This window comes from Oncorhynchus clarkii, chromosome 6 (genome assembly GCF_045791955.1).
Source record: "Oncorhynchus clarkii lewisi isolate Uvic-CL-2024 chromosome 6, UVic_Ocla_1.0, whole genome shotgun sequence".
NCBI classification, from domain to species: Eukaryota; Metazoa; Chordata; class Actinopteri; order Salmoniformes; family Salmonidae; genus Oncorhynchus; species Oncorhynchus clarkii.
The window spans coordinates 79,680,844-79,699,223 of NC_092152.1; the positions used below are offsets into that span (position 1 = coordinate 79,680,844).

The window sequence follows — 18,380 nt, forward strand, 5'->3', positions numbered from 1 at the left end:
ACGCCGTGTGAGTTAGTGATAAAAAATAATGAATGTCCTCAACTCTTTGATTTATTCAAGACACACAAACAGACAACTGGTACGTCCCAAATTTGACTCTATTCCCCATGTAGTGCACTACTTTTGCCCAGGGACAAGGTAGTTATCCACTACACATGGAATAGGGTGATCTTCATCAGGTCTAGTTGGTCTGGTTATGTATTAGTTTTGTTTCTGTCTAGCACCGGATTACTGGGTGTGTGTGTTTCTCCTCTCCCACTGAATAAGTCATATCTCCCTGCTTGATTACTGGGTGTGTGTGTTTCTCCTCTCCCACTGAATAAGTCATATCTCCCTGCTTGATTACTGGGTGTGTGTATTTCTCCTCTCCCACTGAATAAGTAATCTCTCCCTGCTTGATTACTGGGTGTGTGTGTTTCTCCTCTCCCACTGAATAAGTCATATCTCCCTGCTTGATTACTGTGTGTGTGTGTTTCTCCTCTCCCACTGAATAAGTCATATCTCCCTGCTTGATTACTGGGTGTGTGTGTTTCTCCTCTCCCACTGAATAAGTCATATCTCCCTGCTTGATTACTGGGTGTGTGTGTTTCTCCTCTCCCACTGAATAAGTCATATCTCCCTGCTTGATTACTGGGTGTGTGTGTTTCTCCTCTCCCACTGAATAAGTAATCTCTCCCTGCTTGATTACTGGGTGTGTGTGTTTCTCCTCTCCCACTGAATAAGTCATATCTCCCTGCTTGATTACTGGGTGTGTGTGTTTCTCCTCTCCCACTGAATAAGTCATATCTCCCTGCTTGAGGAGTTGACAATGTTTAGCTAAATTAGTAATAAGTCTGGAAGCATCGTTCAGAGTGCGTCTGCTCTGTTGGAAGAACACATTCTAATCCAAATGGCATCCTATTCCCTTCATAGTGCACTTCTTTTGACCAGGACCCTTTTGGTATTTTATTAGGATCCCCATTAACTGTTGTAAAAGCAGCAGCTACTCTTCCTGGGGTTCACACAGAACATGACATAATACAGAACATTAAATAGACCAGAACAGCTCAAGGACAGAACTACATCCATTTAGAGCTCTGGTCTAAAGGAGTGCACTATATAGGTAGTGGGGTGCCATTTGGGATGCATTCCAAGTCTTAGTGAGATTTAAAGAAACAACGAACACCCACAGCACCCAGAATAACCCCCATCGTCAAACAACCACACAGTCTGCTGTCTACATTGGATTCAGGGAACGCTCCAGCGCTTCTGAGATGCTTCTACTAAACATCAGTGAGAGAGGAAGGAGAGAGAGGGAGAGAAAGAGGGAGGAATGGAGAGAGTGGAAGGGGGAGAGGATGACTTGTTTTCTGCCCTGTTTTTGTATGGACTGACTCTAACTGGATTATATATATATATATATATGTGTGTGTGTGTGTGTGTGTGTGTGAGAAAGAGAGCATGTGCGTGTGTGTGTGTTTGCGCACGTTTGTGAGAGAGTGTGCGTGTTTATAACGTCACACGATGGGTAACGTGATGAGCTGGTTCTGGTAGTGTGGACGGAAGTCGTGACGTCTCTCAGCCCACACACACACACACACACACACACACACACAGCCAGTTTAGGATGAACCCACAAACAGGGATTGCCTGTTTGTGTCAATAAACTTTGACAGTACTTGGCTGTTGGTCTTGGCAGCCGGAGAGATACATCACCTCTTCTTTCTCCACAGGTAGTGACAGACAGTGTCCCAAATGGAACCATTTTCCCGATGTAATGCACTTCTTTTGACCAGAGCTTTATGGGCCCTGGTCTAAAGTAGAGCACTACAGGAATAGGGTGCCATTTGGGAAGCACACTTATTTTCTTATCCTAAAGTGACCCTCTCTGTATTCCTCTGAGTGTTTCAGCAGTGATAACCTAATGACGTCATTTTATGGGAGAACCAGACCTGAAGCTTGGCCTCACCAGCACAGGGTTGTGTTCATTAGGCAGAAAACGGAGGTACAGATCTAGGATCAGCTTCCCCTCCCCCAATCCTAACCTTAACCATTAGTGGGGAAAATGACCAAAGATTAGCGTTTAGATGCAAGTTCACCCCCCACTTAATGTAGCATTCTTGGTCGTTTTTTTTTATCTATATTTTTAAAATCATTTTAATCATTTAGCAGACGTTATCTAGGGTGACTTACAGGAGCAATGACGGTTAAGTACCTTGCTCAAGGGCACATCAACAGATTCTTTTCACCTTGGGGATTCGAACCAGCAACCTTTCCATCACAGTCATTTGTATCTGAATAGAAGCTGCTATATTTCCCTCATCCTCCTCCTGTGGTTTAGAAAGATTGAAGAAGCAGACGTGTGTAGTGTGTTTGTGTGTGTAGTGTGTGTGTGTGTGTGTAGTGTGTGTGTGTGCACGCGCAAGGTGAGCTATGACAGATGATATGAATATGCTGTGCTTGGCTCAGCATGGACAGGAGTGCCTAATAATATCTGACAGGTGTTATTGTTTTGGAAAATAAAAAGGCAGACGTGAAAGTTTCCAGCGCTCTCTTAAGAGACCAATGTGTCTTTATGTATAGTATTCTGTTGAGTTTGTTCTGGCTCTCGTACCCAGTAATACAGCACATTTACAATGCATGGGTTGTCCTACTTGCTCTTACTCAGGGACGCCAACTTCATTTGTGTTGCTGCATGTGAGTATTCCATCTCCTTCTCACTACACATCTTTGTAACTTTTCCAGCTTTTCCAGAAATCCTGGATGGAGGAATTTCTGCTTATTTCTGCCTGATTCCAGGAATCTTCCTAGTGGGATTTCTGGAAAACCCGGGAATTTGTGGAAATGTACCAGTTTTGGGAACCCTACATCTGATTCTCTGTGTTCTTCTCATCGTCCAGGTTTGGGAACCCTACATCTGATTCTCTGTGTTCTTCTCATCGTCCAGGTTTGCCAAGATTGAGATCAGTGCCTCCAAGCCTATCATCCCATTCAGAGAGACCGTGATCAGACCACCCAAAGTGGACATGGTCAATGAAGACCTGGGGAAACAACAGAAGGTGTGTGTGTACGTTGAGGGTGTGGTGTGTGTGTCTATCTTATATCTGATCTGTTGACATCTCAAACTACACCCCATATATTAGTAGTGTGCTACAATTGAAGAGGCAGCAGCAGTCTATTTGCAGTAGCTAACCTGACTCTCGTGTGTGTGTGTGTGTGTGTGTGTGTGTGTGTGTGTGTGTGTGTGTGTGTGTGTGTGTGTGTGTGTGTGTGTGTGTGTGTGTGTGTGTGTGTGTGTGTGTGTGTGTGTGTGTGTGTGTGTGTGTGTGTGTGTGTGTGTGTGTGTGTGTGTGTGTGTGTGTGTGTGTGTGTGTCTCTAGGTGGCTGTGATCCACCAGGTGAAAGAGTCAGACACCCTGCACCTGGACCCCAGCGGCCTGGTGACCCTCACCACCCCCAACAGACAGGCCACCGTGGGGGTACGGGCCATACCACTACCCGAAGGTGAGAGAGAGTTGAGTTGGTGAGGGTGTGTTTGTTGTTGTCAGACTATTTATTTTATTTATTTTTTATTTCACCTTTATTTAACCAGGTAGGCAAGTTGAGAACAAGTTCTCATTTACAATTGCGACCTGGCCAAGATAAAGCAAAGCAGTTCGACACATATAACAACACAGAGTTACACATGGAGTAAAACAAACATACAGTCAATAATACAGTATAAACAAGTCTATGTGAGCAAATGAGGTGAGATAAGGGAGGTAAAGGCAAAAAGGCCATGGTGGCAAAGTAAATACAATATAGCAAGTAAAACACTGGAATGGTAGATTTGCAATGGGAGAATGTGCAAAGTAGAAATAAAAATTATGGGGTGCAAAGGAGCAAAATAAATAAATAAAATACAGTAGGGAAAGAGGTAGTTGTTTGGGCTAAATTATAGGTGGGCTATGTACAGGTGCAGTAATCTGTGAGCTGCTCTGACAGTTGGTGCGTAAAACTAGTGAGGGAGATAAGTGTTTCCAGTTTCAGAGATTTTTGTAGTTCGTTCCAGTCATTGGCAGCAGAGAACTGGAAGGAGAGGCGGCCAAAGAAATAATTGGTTTTGGGGGTGACTAGAGAGATATACCTGCTGGAGCGTGTGCTACAGGTGGGAGATGCAATGGTGACCAGCGAGCTGAGATAAGGGGGGACTTTACCTAGCAGGGTCTTGTAGATGACATGGAGCCAGTGGGTTTGGCGACGAGTATGAAGCGAGGGCCAGCCAACGAGAGCGTACAGGTCGCAATGGTGGGTAGTATATGGGGCTTTGGTGACAAAACGGATTGCACTGTGATAGACTGCATCCAATTTGTTGAGTAGGGTATTGGAGGCTATTTTGTAAATGACATCGCCAAAGTCGAGGATTGGTAGGATGGTCAGTTTTACAAGGGTATGTTTGGCAGCATGAGTGAAGGATGCTTTGTTGCGAAATAGGAAGCCAATTCTAGATTTAACTTTGGATTGGAGATGTTTGATATGGGTCTGGAAGGAGAGTTTACAGTCTAACCAGACACCTAAGTATTTGTAGTTGTCCACGTATTCTAAGTCAGAACCGTCCAGAGTAGTAATGTTGGACAGGCGGGTAGGTACAGGTAGCGATCGGTTGAAGAGCATGCATTTAGTTTTACTTGTATTTAAGAGCAATTGGAGGCCACGGAAGGAGAGTTGTATGGCATTGAAGCTTGCCTGGAGGGTTGTTAACACAGTGTCCAAAGAAGGGCCAGAAGTATACAGAATGGTGTCGTCTGCGTAGAGGTGGATCAGAGACTCACCAGCAGCAAGAGCGACCTCATTGATGAACCCTGTGGCACCCCCATAGAGACTGCCAGAGGTCCGGACAGCAGACCCTCCGATTTGACACACTGAACTCTATCAGAGAAGTAGTTGGTGAACCAGGCGAGGCAATCATTTGAGAAACCAAGGCTGTCGAGTCTGCCGATGAGGATGTGGTGATTGACAGAGTCGAAAGCCTTGGCCAGATCAATGAATACGGCTGCACAGTATTGTTTCTTATCGATGGCGGTTAAGATATCATTTAGGACCTTGAGCGTGGCTGAGGTGCACCCATGACCAGCTCTGAAACCAGATTGCATAGCAGAGAAGGTATGGTGAGATTCGAAATGGTCGGTAATCTGTTTGTTGACTTGGCTTTCGAAGACCTTAGAAAGGCATGGTAGGATAGGTATACAGTGTCTTGCGAAAGTATTCGGCCCCTTGAACTTTGCGACCTTTTGCCACATTTCAGGCTTCAAACATAAAGATATAAAACTGTATTTGTTTGTGAAGAATCAACAACAAGTGGGACACAATCATGAAGTGGAACGACATTTATTGGATATTTCAAACTTTTTTAACAAATCAAAAACTGAAAAATTGGGCGTGCAAAATTATTCAGCCCCCTTAAGTTAATACTTTGTAGCGCCACCTTTTGCTGCGATTACAGCTGTAAGTCGCTTGGGGTATGTCTCTATCAGTTTTGCACATCGAGAGACTGAAATTGTTTCCCATTCCTCCTTGCAAAACAGCTCGAGCTCAGTGAGGTTGGATGGAGAGCATTTGTGAACAGCAGTTTTCAGTTCTTTCCACAGATTCTCGATTGGATTCAGGTCTGGACTTTGACTTGGCCATTCTAACACCTGGATATGTTTATTTTTGAACCATTCCATTGTAGATTTTGCTTTATGTTTTGGATCATTGTCTTGTTGGAAGACAAATCTCCGTCCCAGTCTCAGGTCTTTTGCAGACTCCATCAGGTTTTCTTCCAGAATGGTCCTGTATTTGGCTCCATCCATCTTCCCATCAATTTTAACCATCTTCCCTGTCCCTGCTGAAGAAAAGCAGGCCCAAACCATGATGCTGCCACCACCATGTTTGACAGTGGGGATGGTGTGTTCAGGGTGATGAGCTGTGTTGCTTTTACGCCAAACATAACGTTTTGCATTGTTGCCAAAAAGTTCAATTTTGGTTTCATCTGACCAGAGCACCTTCTTCCACATGTTTGGTGTGTCTCCCAGGTGGCTTGTGGCAAACTTTAAACGGCACTTTTTATGGATATCTTTAAGAAATGGCTTTCTTCTTGCCACTCTTCCATAAAGGCCAGATTTGTGCAATATATGACTGATTGTTGTCCTATGGACAGAGTCTCCCACCTCAGCTGTAGATCTCTGCAGTTCATCCAGAGTGATCATGGGCCTCTTGGCTGCATCTCTGATCAGTCTTCTCCTTGTATGAGCTGAAAGTTTAGAGGGACGGCCAGGTCTTGGTAGATTTGCAGTGGTCTGATACTCCTTCCATTTCAATATTATCGCTTGCACAGTGCTCCTTGGGATGTTTAAAGCTTGGGAAATCTTTTTGTATCCAAATCCGGCTTTAAACTTCTTCACAACAGTATCTCGGAACTGCCTGGTGTGTTCCTTGTTCTTCATGATGCTCTCTGCGCTTTTAACGGACCTCTGAGACTATCACAGTGCAGGTGCATTTATACGGAGACTTGATTACACACAGGTGGATTGTATTTATCATCATTAGTCATTTAGGTCAACATTGGATCATTCAGAGATCCTCACTGAACTTCTGGAGAGAGTTTGCTGCACTGAAAGTAAAGGGGCTGAATAATTTTGCACGCCCAATTTTTCAGTTTTTGATTTGTTAAAAAAGTTTGAAATATCCAATAAATGTCGTTCCACTTCATGATTGTGTCACACTTGTTGTTGATTCTTCACAAAAGAATACCGTTTTATATCTTTATGTTTGAAGCCTGAAATGTGGCAAAAGGTCGCAAAGTTCAAGGGGGCCGAATACTTTCGCAAGGCACTGTAGGTCTGTAGCAGTTTGGGTCAAGAGTGTCACCCCCTTTGAAGAGGGGGATGACCGCAGCTGCTTTCCAATCTTTGGGAATCTCAGACGACACGAAAGAGAGGTTGAACAGGCTAGTAATAGGGGTGGCAACAATTTTGGCAGATAATTTTAGAAAGAAAGGGTCCAGATTGTCTAGCCCGGCTGATTTGTAGGGGTCCAGATTTTGCAGCTCATTCAGAACATCAGCTGAGCAGATTTGGGAGAAGGAGAAATGGGGAAGGCTTGGGCGAGTTGTTGTGGGGGGTGCAGTGCTGTTGACCGGGGTAGGAGTAGCCAGGTGGAAAGCATGGCCAGCCGTAGAAAAATGCTTATTGAAATTCTCAATTATGGTGGATTTATCAGTGGTGACAGTGTTTCCTATCTTCAGTGCAGTCGGCAGCTGGGAGGAGGTGTTCTTACTCTCCATGGACTTTACAGTGTCCCAGAACTTTTTTGAGTTAGTGTTGCAGGAAGCAAATTTCTGCTTGAAAAAGCTAGCCTTGGCTTTTCTAACTGCCTGTGTATAATGGTTTCTAGCTTCCCTGAACAGCTGCATATCACGGGGGCTGTTCGATGCTAATGCAGAACGCCATAGGATGTTTTTGTGTTGGTTAAGGGCAGTCAGGTCTGGGGAGAACCAAGGGCTATATCTGTTCCTGGTTCTAAATTTCTTGAATGGGGCATGTTTATTTAAGATGGTTAGGAAGGCATTTTTCATCCTCTACTGACGGGATGAGATCAATATCCTTCCAGGATACCCCGGCCAGGTCGATTAGAAAGGCCTGCTCGCTGAAGTGTTTCAGGGAGCGTTTTACAGTGATGAGTGGAGGTCGTTTGACCGCTGACCCATTACGGATGCAGGCAATGAGGCAGTGATTGCTGAGATCTTGGTTAAAAACAGCAGAGGTGTATTTAGAGGGCAAGTTGGTTAGGATGATATCTATGAGGGTGCCCGTGTTTAAGGCTTTGGGGAGGTACCTGGTAGGTTCATTGATCATTTGTGTGAGGTTGAGGGCATCAAGTTTAGATTGTAGGATGTCTGGGGTGTTAAGCATGTTCCAGTTTAGGTCGCCTAGCAGCACAAGCTCTGAAGATAGATGGGGGGCAATCAGTTCACATATGGTGTCCAGAGCACAGCTGGGGGCAGAGGGTGGTCTATAGCAGGCGGCAACGGTGAGACTTGTTTTTAGAGAGGTGGATTTTTAAAAGTAGAAGTTCAAATTGTTTGGGTACAGACCTGGATAGTAGGACAGAACTCTGCAGGCTATCTTTGCAGTAGATTGCAACACCGCCCCCTTTGGCAGTTCTATCTTGTCTGAAAATGTTGTAGTTTGGAATTAAAATGTCTGAATTTTTGGTGGTCTTCCTAAGCCAGGATTCAGACACAGCTAGAACATCCGGGTTGGCAGATTGTGCTAAAGCAGTGAATAGAACAAACTTAGGGAGGAGGCTTCTAATGTTAACATGCATGAAACCAAGGCTATTACGGTTACAGAAGTCGTCAAAAGAGAGCGCCTGGGGAATAGGAGTGGAGCTAGGCACTGCAGGGCCTGGATTCACCTCTACATCGCCAGAGGAACAGAGTAGGAGTAGAATAAGGGTGCGGCTAAAAGCAATAAGAATTGGTTGTTTAGAACGTCTGGCACAGAGAGTAAAAGGAGGTTTCTGGGGGCGATAAAATAGCATCAAGGTATAATGTACAGACAAAGGTAAGGTAGGATGTGAATACAGTGGAGGTAAACCTAGGTATTGAGTGATGAAGAGAGAGATATTGTCTCTAGAAACATCATTGAAACCAGGAGATGTCATTGCATGTGTGGGTGGTGGAACTAATAGGTTGGATAAGGTATAATGAGCAGGACTAGAGGCTCTACAGTTAAATAAGCCAATAAACACTAACCAGAACAGCAATGGACAAGGCATATTGACATTAAGGAGAGGCATGCTCAGTCGAGTGATCAAAAGGGTCCAGTGAGTGTAGAGGTTGGTTGGGGGTCACGGCGATTTAGACAGCTAAATCGGTAGCAAGCTAGCATAGGAGCAAGCTAGCATAGAATGGAGGTCTGTTATTAGCCAACTCTTGAGTTTCGTCAGTAGATTAGTGGGTTTCCGTGTGGTAGAGGGGATTAATCCAAATCACACAACAACAACAAAAATAAAAACAATATATATAGTTATAGAGGCCCAAGAAGAAAAATAAATAAATAAAATAAAATAAAAATTGTCCGATTGTCTATTCAGATAGCAGCCGATAAGATAGCCAACGGCTAGCAGGCCGCAGATGGGCGCCCAGGCAACGTTGCGCCGGAGGAGCCAGCCGGACAATTCCCTCGGGTAGACACCGTCGGCAGTCCAACTGTGAAGGCCCGGTGGGGCTCCGCGTAGGCAGTAAAACGGGTCCGGATAGGTGACTGCAGCCCAGGAGTGATTGATGGAACTCTTCAGCTGGCTAGCTCCGGAACAATTGATGTTAGCTCCGGAATCAACGAAAGCCGATAGTCACACGGATAGCAGCTAGCTAGCTCTGAGATCCAGGTATGGATGTCCAGAGCCAGCGGCCGAAATCCGGTATGTTCCGTTCCGAGCCGCGCTGCGCTGCACCGCGCCGTACAAAACTGGCGATAGATTCTCGAGCCAAAGGACAGCCGATGACCACAAACCGTGGTTAGCTGAGTACTAACGATTAGCCAGTAAATAAGCTAACTAGCTTCTGAACCAGCTTCAGAGTAGCTTCTGGACCAGCTTCTGGCTAGCTCCCGGCTAGCTTCTGGCTAATTTCTGGCTAGCCTCTCGGAGGATTACAGATCTGAGGTAAATAATACTTTTTTATATAAATATAAATTGGTGAAGCGGATTGCAGGAGAGTGTTCTGAAGATGAGTTTTTGGAAAATTACAAAATGTATGTGAAAAAAAAAAGTTGTAAATATATCTATATATTTATATACACGACAGGACGAGGACAAAAATACGTCTGAACTGCTATGCCATCTTGGGCACTGTAAGGAACTATACTGACTATAGGAAGCCCTTAACATTTTGCTTAAGGAGAAACATAAGAAACAGAGCAAGAACATTTCCAATAGCCTTTTTTGAGGAATAGCAACTTTGCTTAACTTTCTTCTTATGTCTATAGTTAATGGGGAAATGGCAGTTAAGAAGAAATGTCTTCTTAAGAAAATTTTGTAAATCTGGGCTCTGATCCTGATCAAAAAGTGTCCTGTGTTGTGTAGAGGTGACTCTTTTACTGGAGGGTAGTGCTGACTTGATCCGGACCCTGGAGCAGGCAGGTCAGGCCCAGAGGGAGGGGAGGACCCTGGACATGAGTACCTGGACCCTAGATGCCCTGATGGTGCTGAAGAGCAGGTTGGAGGTCCTGCTGCAGGGGAGGAAGTGGAGGAACGCTGTGGACCGGATATGGGCCTTTGGACCACGCAGGTATTTCAGGGTGTTTCATATGGGTTGGGATGAGAGGGTATGCAGGTATTTCAGAGTGTTTCATATGGGTTGGGATGAGAGGGTATGAAGGTATTTCAGAGTGTTTCATATAGGTTGGGATGAGAGGGTATGCAGGTATTTCAGGGTGTTTCATATAGGTTGGGATGAGAGGGTATGCAGGTATTTCAGAGTGTTTCATATGGGTTGGGATGAGAGGGTATGCAGGTATTTCATTGTGTTTCATATGGGTTGGGATGATAGGGTATGCAGGTATTTCAGAGTGTTTCATATGGGTTGGGATGAGAGGGTATGAAGGTATTTCAGAGTGTTTCATATAGGTTGGGATGAGAGGGTATGCAGGTATTTCAGGGAGTTTCATATAGGTTGGGATGATAGGGTATGCAGGTATTTCAGAGTGTTTCATATGGGTTGGGATGAGAGGGTATGAAGGTATTTCAGAGTGTTTCATATAGGTTGGGATGAGAGGGTATGCAGGTATTTCAGGGTGTTTCATATAGGTTGGGATGAGAGGGTATGCAGGTATTTCAGGGTGTTTCATATAGGTTGGGATGAGAGGGTATGCAGGTATTTCAGAGTGTTTCATATGGGTTGGGATGAGGGGGTATGCAGGTATTTCAGAGTGTTTCATATAGGTTGGGATGAGAGGGTATGCAGGTATTTCAGGGTGTTTCATATAGGTTGGGATGAGACGGTATGCAGGTATTTCAGGGTGTTTCATATGGGTTGGGATGAGAGGGTATGCAGGTATTTCAGGGTGTTTCATATGGGTTGGGATGAGAGGGTATGCAGGTATTTCAGGGTGTTTCATATAGGTTGGGATGAGAGGGTATGCAGGTATTTCAGAGTATTTCATATGGGTTGGGATGATATTTCATGGTATTTAATATGAGATGAAATTGTGTGCTATGCAGGTATTTCATGGTAATTAATATGGCCATGTTATTATTAGGTATGGACCAAACATCCTCCTTAACAGCGTAGAGGGGTACCAGAGACCATCTGTGTGGCACTGCCTCGAACGAGAGAAAGGAGAGAAAGAGGGAGGGGCGAAAGCTGAGGCCAGCGCCATCCGAGACTTTGACAACAGCGTTGTCAGCGGTTTCCAGCTCGCCACCCTCTCTGGTCCAATGTGCGAGGAGCCCCTCATGGGCGTCTGCTTCTCTGTGGAGAGATGGGACATGAACTTCCCCACCCAGCGCACCCACCTGGACTCTGTGACTGAAGAAGACTCCAACTCCCTTGATGCATCTGTTTCCGAAAGCCCCGCTGAGGCTACAGGTCAGCAGGAGGCCTCAGGCAAGGCAGGGGGAGCGGGTGAGACGCCTTCCCAGGCAGAGGGTGCCGTGGCTGGGGCGAGCCAGGGGAGACGCAGGGCGGAGGTTGTGGCCGGGCTAGTGGACTGCTACGGACCGTTCTCTGGCCAGCTCATAGCTGCTGTGAAGGAGGCTTGTCGGCACGCGTTCCAGGCCAAACCTCAGAGACTCATGGCTGCTATGTACACCTGTGAAATCATGGCTACAGCAGAGGTGTTAGGTAAGAGGCTTAGCAGTACACACACGGCAGAACACACAGACACGGCAGAACACACACACACACGGCAGAACACACGGACACACGGCAGAACACACAAACACACGATATAACACACGGACACATACACACAATATGTCACACGGACACACAATATAACACATGGACACACAATATAACACGCGGACACACAATACAACACACGGACACACACACACAATATGTCACACGGACACACAATATAACACATGGACACACAATATAACACACGAACACACAATATAACACACGGACACACACACAATATAACACACGGACACACACACAATATAACACACGGACACAATATAACACACGGACACACACACAATATAACACACGGACACACACACAATATAACACATGGACACACACACAATATAACACATGGACACACACACAATATAACACACGGACACACACACACAATATAACACATGGACACACAATATAACACATGGACACACACACACAATATAACACACGGACACACACACACAATATAACACATGGACACACACACACAATATAACACACACACACAATATAACACATGGACACACACACACAATATAACACACACACACACAATATAACACATGGACACACACACACAATATAACACATGGACACACACACACAATATTACACATGGACACACACACACAATATAACACATGGACACACGGACACACAATATAACACACGGACACACAATATAACACACGGACACACACACAATATAACACACGGACACACAATATAACACACGGACACACACACGATATAACACACGGACACACACACAATATAACACACGGACACACACACAATATAACACATGGACACACAATATAACACACGGACACACAATATAACACACGGACACACACACAATATAACACACGGACACACAATATAACACACGGACACACACACAATATAACACACGGACACACACACAATATAACACACGGACACACACACAATATAACACATGGACACACACACAATATAACACACGGACACACACACACAATATAACACATGGACACACAATATAACACATGGACACACACACACAATATAACACACGGACACACACACACAATATAACACATGGACACACACACACATTATAACACACACACACAATACAACACATGGACACACACACACAATATAACACACACACACAATATAACACACGGACACACACACACAATATAACACATGGACACACAATATAACACATGGACACACACACACAATATAACACACGGACACACACACACAATATAACACATGGACACACAATATAACACATGGACACACACACACAATATAACACACGGACACACACACACAATATAACACATGGACACACACACACATTATAACACACACACACAATATAACACATGGACACACACACACAATATAACACACACACACAATATAACACACGGACACACACACACACAATATAACACATGGACACACACACACAATATAATACATGGACACACACACACAATATAACACATGGACACACACACACAATATAACACATGGACACACACACACAATATAACACACGGACACACAATATAACACACGGACACACAATATAACACACGGACACACACACATAATATAACACACGGACACACAATATAACACACAGACACACACACAATATAACACACGGACACACACACAATATAACACACGGACACACACACAATATAACACACGGACACACACACAATATAACACATGGACACGGACACACAATATAACACACGGACACACAATATAACACACGGACACACAATATAACACACAGACACACACACACACACAATATAACACACGGACACACAATATAACACACGGACACACAATATAACACACGGACACACAATATGTCACACGGACACACAATATGTCACACAGACACACAATATAACACACGGACACACAATATGTCACACGGACACACAATATAACACACGGACACACAATATAACACACGGACACACACACACAATATAACACACGGACACACACACAATATAACACACTAACACACAGACACACACACAATATAACACACGGACACACACACAATATAACACACGGACACACACACACACACACAATATAACACACGGACACACACACAATTTAACACACGGACACACACACAATATAACACATGGACACACACACGCACAATATAACACACGGACACACACACAATATAACACACGGACACACACAATATAACACATGGACACACACACAATATATCACACACACAATATAACACACGGACACACACACACAATATAACACACGGACACACACACACAATATAATACACACAATATAACACACAGACACACACAATATAACACACGGACACACACACAATATAACACACGGACACACACACACACACACACAATATAACACACGGACACACACACAATATAACACACTCTGGGCAAAACACAAACTAACCACAGAGGTCTTAGGTAAATAGCTAAAACACAACACACACACCTTCAAATCTGCTTCTTCAATCTTTCCTGGAGGCATTACTGCATTCTAAACCACACAGGAGGAGGTTGAGGGAATTATTATAGCAGCTTCTATTCAGATACAAATGACTGTGATACAACTTGTCAGGACATTCAAGCCACAACATGACAACTAAACTACCAAGAATGTTACACCAGGTGGAGGGTGAGTTGCTGCACACAACTCCCATTCTAGTGTGATAGGAGTCCATCGGACTGGTATATTATCCCATCCCCGGTGTAGGAACACAGCTCTTACCTCGTCCACTGAAACACAGAGAAAAGATGATGGTACAGTATTGGTTGATATTTAAATAGCCATCACTAGCCGGCTACCACCCGGTTACTCAACCCCGCACCTTAGAGGCTGCTGCTCCATATACACTGGCCACTTTAATAATGGAACACTTTAATCATGTTTACATAATGCTTAACTCATCTCATATGTATGTACTGTATTCTATGCTACTGTATTTAGTCAATGCCACTCCAACATTACTCGTCCTAATATTTATATATTTCTTAACTCCATTATTTTACTTTAGATTTGTGTGTATTGTTGTGAATTGTTAGATATTACTGCACTGTTGGAGCTAGAAACACAAACATTTCACTACACCCACAATAACATCTGCTAAATGTGTGTATGTGGCCAATAACATGTGATTTGACAACCTTCATTATTACTATCGATGCTCTAGAACTATTCTAATATTTGTCTTTGTAGTGTCAGTGATCAACTCTGAGTTGGTCCCAAATGGCACCCTATTCCCTGTATAGTGCACTACTTTTGGTCATCATTAAGATTCAAATGAGCCTTGCCCAACTTCTGTTACGGATAATCAATAAACCATATTTTAACAGCACGTTTAGCAGTCACATCCATTTACAGCCAGCCAAATCAACACCAGAATTAAGTGTGTTATTATGAGCCCATTTCAGAAACAATATGACTTTTTACTCACTTCTGCAACGCTAGCATCCCTTTAAATGTGGCGTTTGTCAAGCTCTCCTACTAGCCTGTTGTGAATACCAATGCCTTCCACTCTATATACCCCCATTAGGAGAACTTAGTTTCATTAGTATCGATGAATGTGATCCATATGTTAATTCCATGATGTATATTATAGTAGATGTTGGTTGCGTAACATTTAGTGTAGAAATAGACTTCATCAATACTTTCATTACATCGTGTCCATTATTTACATCTAATCAATAGTTGGATAAGATCATGCATAAATAGATTGTATACATAGTTGGATTAGATTGACCACATCGATTCACACACACAATCATTTGATTAGATTGTATATAGCTGGCCACACTGTATACATGGTCAGAGTACACATTAAGCCACTTCTACTAATTATCGTGTGTGTGTGTCCAGGTCGTGTGTACGGGGTCCTGGGGAAGAGGGAGGGCCGAGTGTTACAGGAGGAGATGAAGGAGGGGACGGAGATGTTCATCATCAAGGCCGTCCTTCCTGTGGCCGAGAGCTTCGGATTCGCTGATGAGATACGCAAGAGAACCAGTGGATTGGCTAGTCCACAACTGGTCTTCAGCCACTGGGAGGTGAGGCGCGCTCACACATACACCCTGTCGTGTGCAGACACACACACAGCAGGCATACAACACACACGCGCGCACACACACACACACAGACAAAAACACATGCAAGGCTCACTCCGTGGGGGGGTTGTGAGCTGCAACTCATCAGTCTGAAAACAGGTGCTTGTATTTTTAGCTGTTAATAATTTAATGGTTTTTCATTAATGAAGGAATAAAGGAAATCACAATGCTGAACTAGGATCAGTTTTTATTTCACCCTTGTCTCTAGAACTCACAGCCCTGTTCCCTATTAGTTCCAGTATGAGGTGAATCCTAACTAGTCTCCCATTGACATCAATACATGACTTCTCTGACAATCTCTGGCTCATCCTTATTATACCCCTTTTATATACAGAAAAAGTCCCACTTCTTTACCACCTTCTGTATACCTTCTTGTTTTGGGGCAGGTAGCCTAGTGGTTAGAGCGTTGGACCGGTAACCAGCAGGTAGCCTAGTGGTTAGAGTGTTGGACCAGTAGCCAGCAGGTGGCCTAGTGGTTAGAGTGTTGGGACAGTAACCAGCAGGTAGCCTAGTGGTTAGAGCGTTGGACCGGTAACCAGCAGGTAGCCTAGTGGTTAGAGTGTTGGGACAGTAACCAGCAGGTAGCCTAGTGGTTAGAGTGTTGGGACAGTAACCAGCAGGTAGCCTAGTGGTTAGAGCGTTGGACCGGTAACCAGCAGGTAGCCTAGTGGTTAGAGTGTTGGACCAGTAACCAGCAGGTAGCCTAGTGGTTAGAGTGTTGGGACAGTAACCAGCAGGTAGCCTAGTGGTTAGAGTGTTGGACCAGTAACCAGCAGGTAGCCTAGTGGTTAGAGTGTTGGGACAGTAACCAGCAGGTAGCCTAGTGGTTAGAGTGTTGGGACAGTAACCAGCAGGTAGCCTAGTGGTTAGAGTGTTGGGCCAGTAACCAGCAGGTAGCCTAGTGGTTAGAGTGTTGGGACAGTAACCAGCAGGTAGCCTAGTGGTTAGAGTGTTGGGACAGGAACCAGCAGGTAGCCTAGTGGTTAGAGCGTTGGGACAGTAACCAGCAGGTAGCCTAGTGGTTAGAGTGTTGGGACAGTAACCAGCAGGTAGCCTAGTGGTTAGAGTGTTGGGCCAGGAACCAGCAGGTAGCCTAGTGGTTAGAGTGTTGGGCCAGTAACCAGCAGGTAGCCTAGTGGTTAGAGTGTTGGGACAGTAACCAGCAGGTAGCCTAGTGGTTAGAGCGTGGGGACAGTAACCAGCAGGTAGCCTAGTGGTTAGAGTGTTGGGACAGTAACCAGCAGGTAGCCTAGTGGTTAGAGCGTTGGGCCGGTAACCAGCAGGTAGCCTAGTGGTTAGAGCGTTGGGCCAGTAACCAGCAGGTAGCCTAGTGGTTAGAGCGTTGGGCCAGTAACCAGCAGGTAGCTTAGTGGTTAGAGCTTTGGGCCAGTAGCCAGCAGGTGGCCTAGTGGTTAGAGCATTGGGCCAGTAACCAGCAGGTAGCCTAGTGGTTAGTGTTGGGCCAGCAACCAGCAGGTGGCCTAGTGGTTAGAGTGTTGGACCAGTATCCAGCAGGTAGCCTAGTGGTTAGAGTGTTGGGACAGTAACCAGCAGGTAGCCTAGTGGTTAGAGTGTTGGGATAGTAACCAGCAGGTAGCCTAGTGGTTAGAGTGTTGGGACAGTAACCAGCAGGTAGCCTAGTGGTTAGAGTGTTGGGCCAGTAACCAGCAGGTAGCCTATTGGTTAGATTTTTGGGCCTAGTAACCAGCAGGTAGCCTAGTGGTTAGAGCGTTGGGCCAGTAACCAACAGGTGGCCTAGTGGTTAGAGCGTTGGGCCAGTAACCAGCAGGTAGCCTAGTGGTTAGAGCATTGGGCCAGTAACCAGCAGGTAGCCTAGTGGTTAGAGCGTTGGGCCAGGAACCAGCAGTTGGCCTAGTGATTAGAGCATTGGGACAGTAACCAGCAGGTAGCTTAGTGGTTAGAGCGTTGGGCCAGTAGCCAGCAGGTGGCCTAGTGGTTAGAGCATTGGGCCAGTAACCAGCAGGTAGCCTAGTGGTTAGAGTGTTGGGCCAGCAACCAGCAGGTAGCCTAGTGGTTAGAGTGTTGGGCCAGTAACCAGCAGGTAGCCTAGTGGTTAGAGTGTTGGGACAGTAACCAGCAGGTAGCCTAGTGGTTAGAGTGTTGGGACAGTAACCAGCAGGTAGCCTAGTGGTTAGAGTGTTGGGACAGTAACCAGCAGGTAGCCTAGTGGTTAGAGTGTTGGGCCAGTAACCAGCAGGTAGCCTAGTGGTTAGAGTGTTGGACCAGTAACCAGTAGGTAGCCTAGTGGTTAGAGCGTTGGG

At 45.0% G+C, this 18,380-nt stretch overlaps 1 protein-coding gene across 1 annotated transcript in view; it reads left to right on the plus strand.

Moving 5' to 3' along the window:
• Positions 1-18,380, plus strand: part of LOC139411674 (elongation factor-like GTPase 1) — a 111,929-nt gene that overhangs the window by 72,125 nt on the left and 21,424 nt on the right. Inside the window, exons 18-22 of the mRNA XM_071158300.1 lie at positions 2,927-3,038; positions 3,360-3,483; positions 10,087-10,291; positions 11,262-11,845; positions 15,857-16,041. Of these exons, the coding sequence (XP_071014401.1) occupies positions 2,927-3,038; positions 3,360-3,483; positions 10,087-10,291; positions 11,262-11,845; positions 15,857-16,041 (1,210 nt within the window). The remainder of the gene's footprint in view (positions 1-2,926; positions 3,039-3,359; positions 3,484-10,086; positions 10,292-11,261; positions 11,846-15,856; positions 16,042-18,380) is intronic.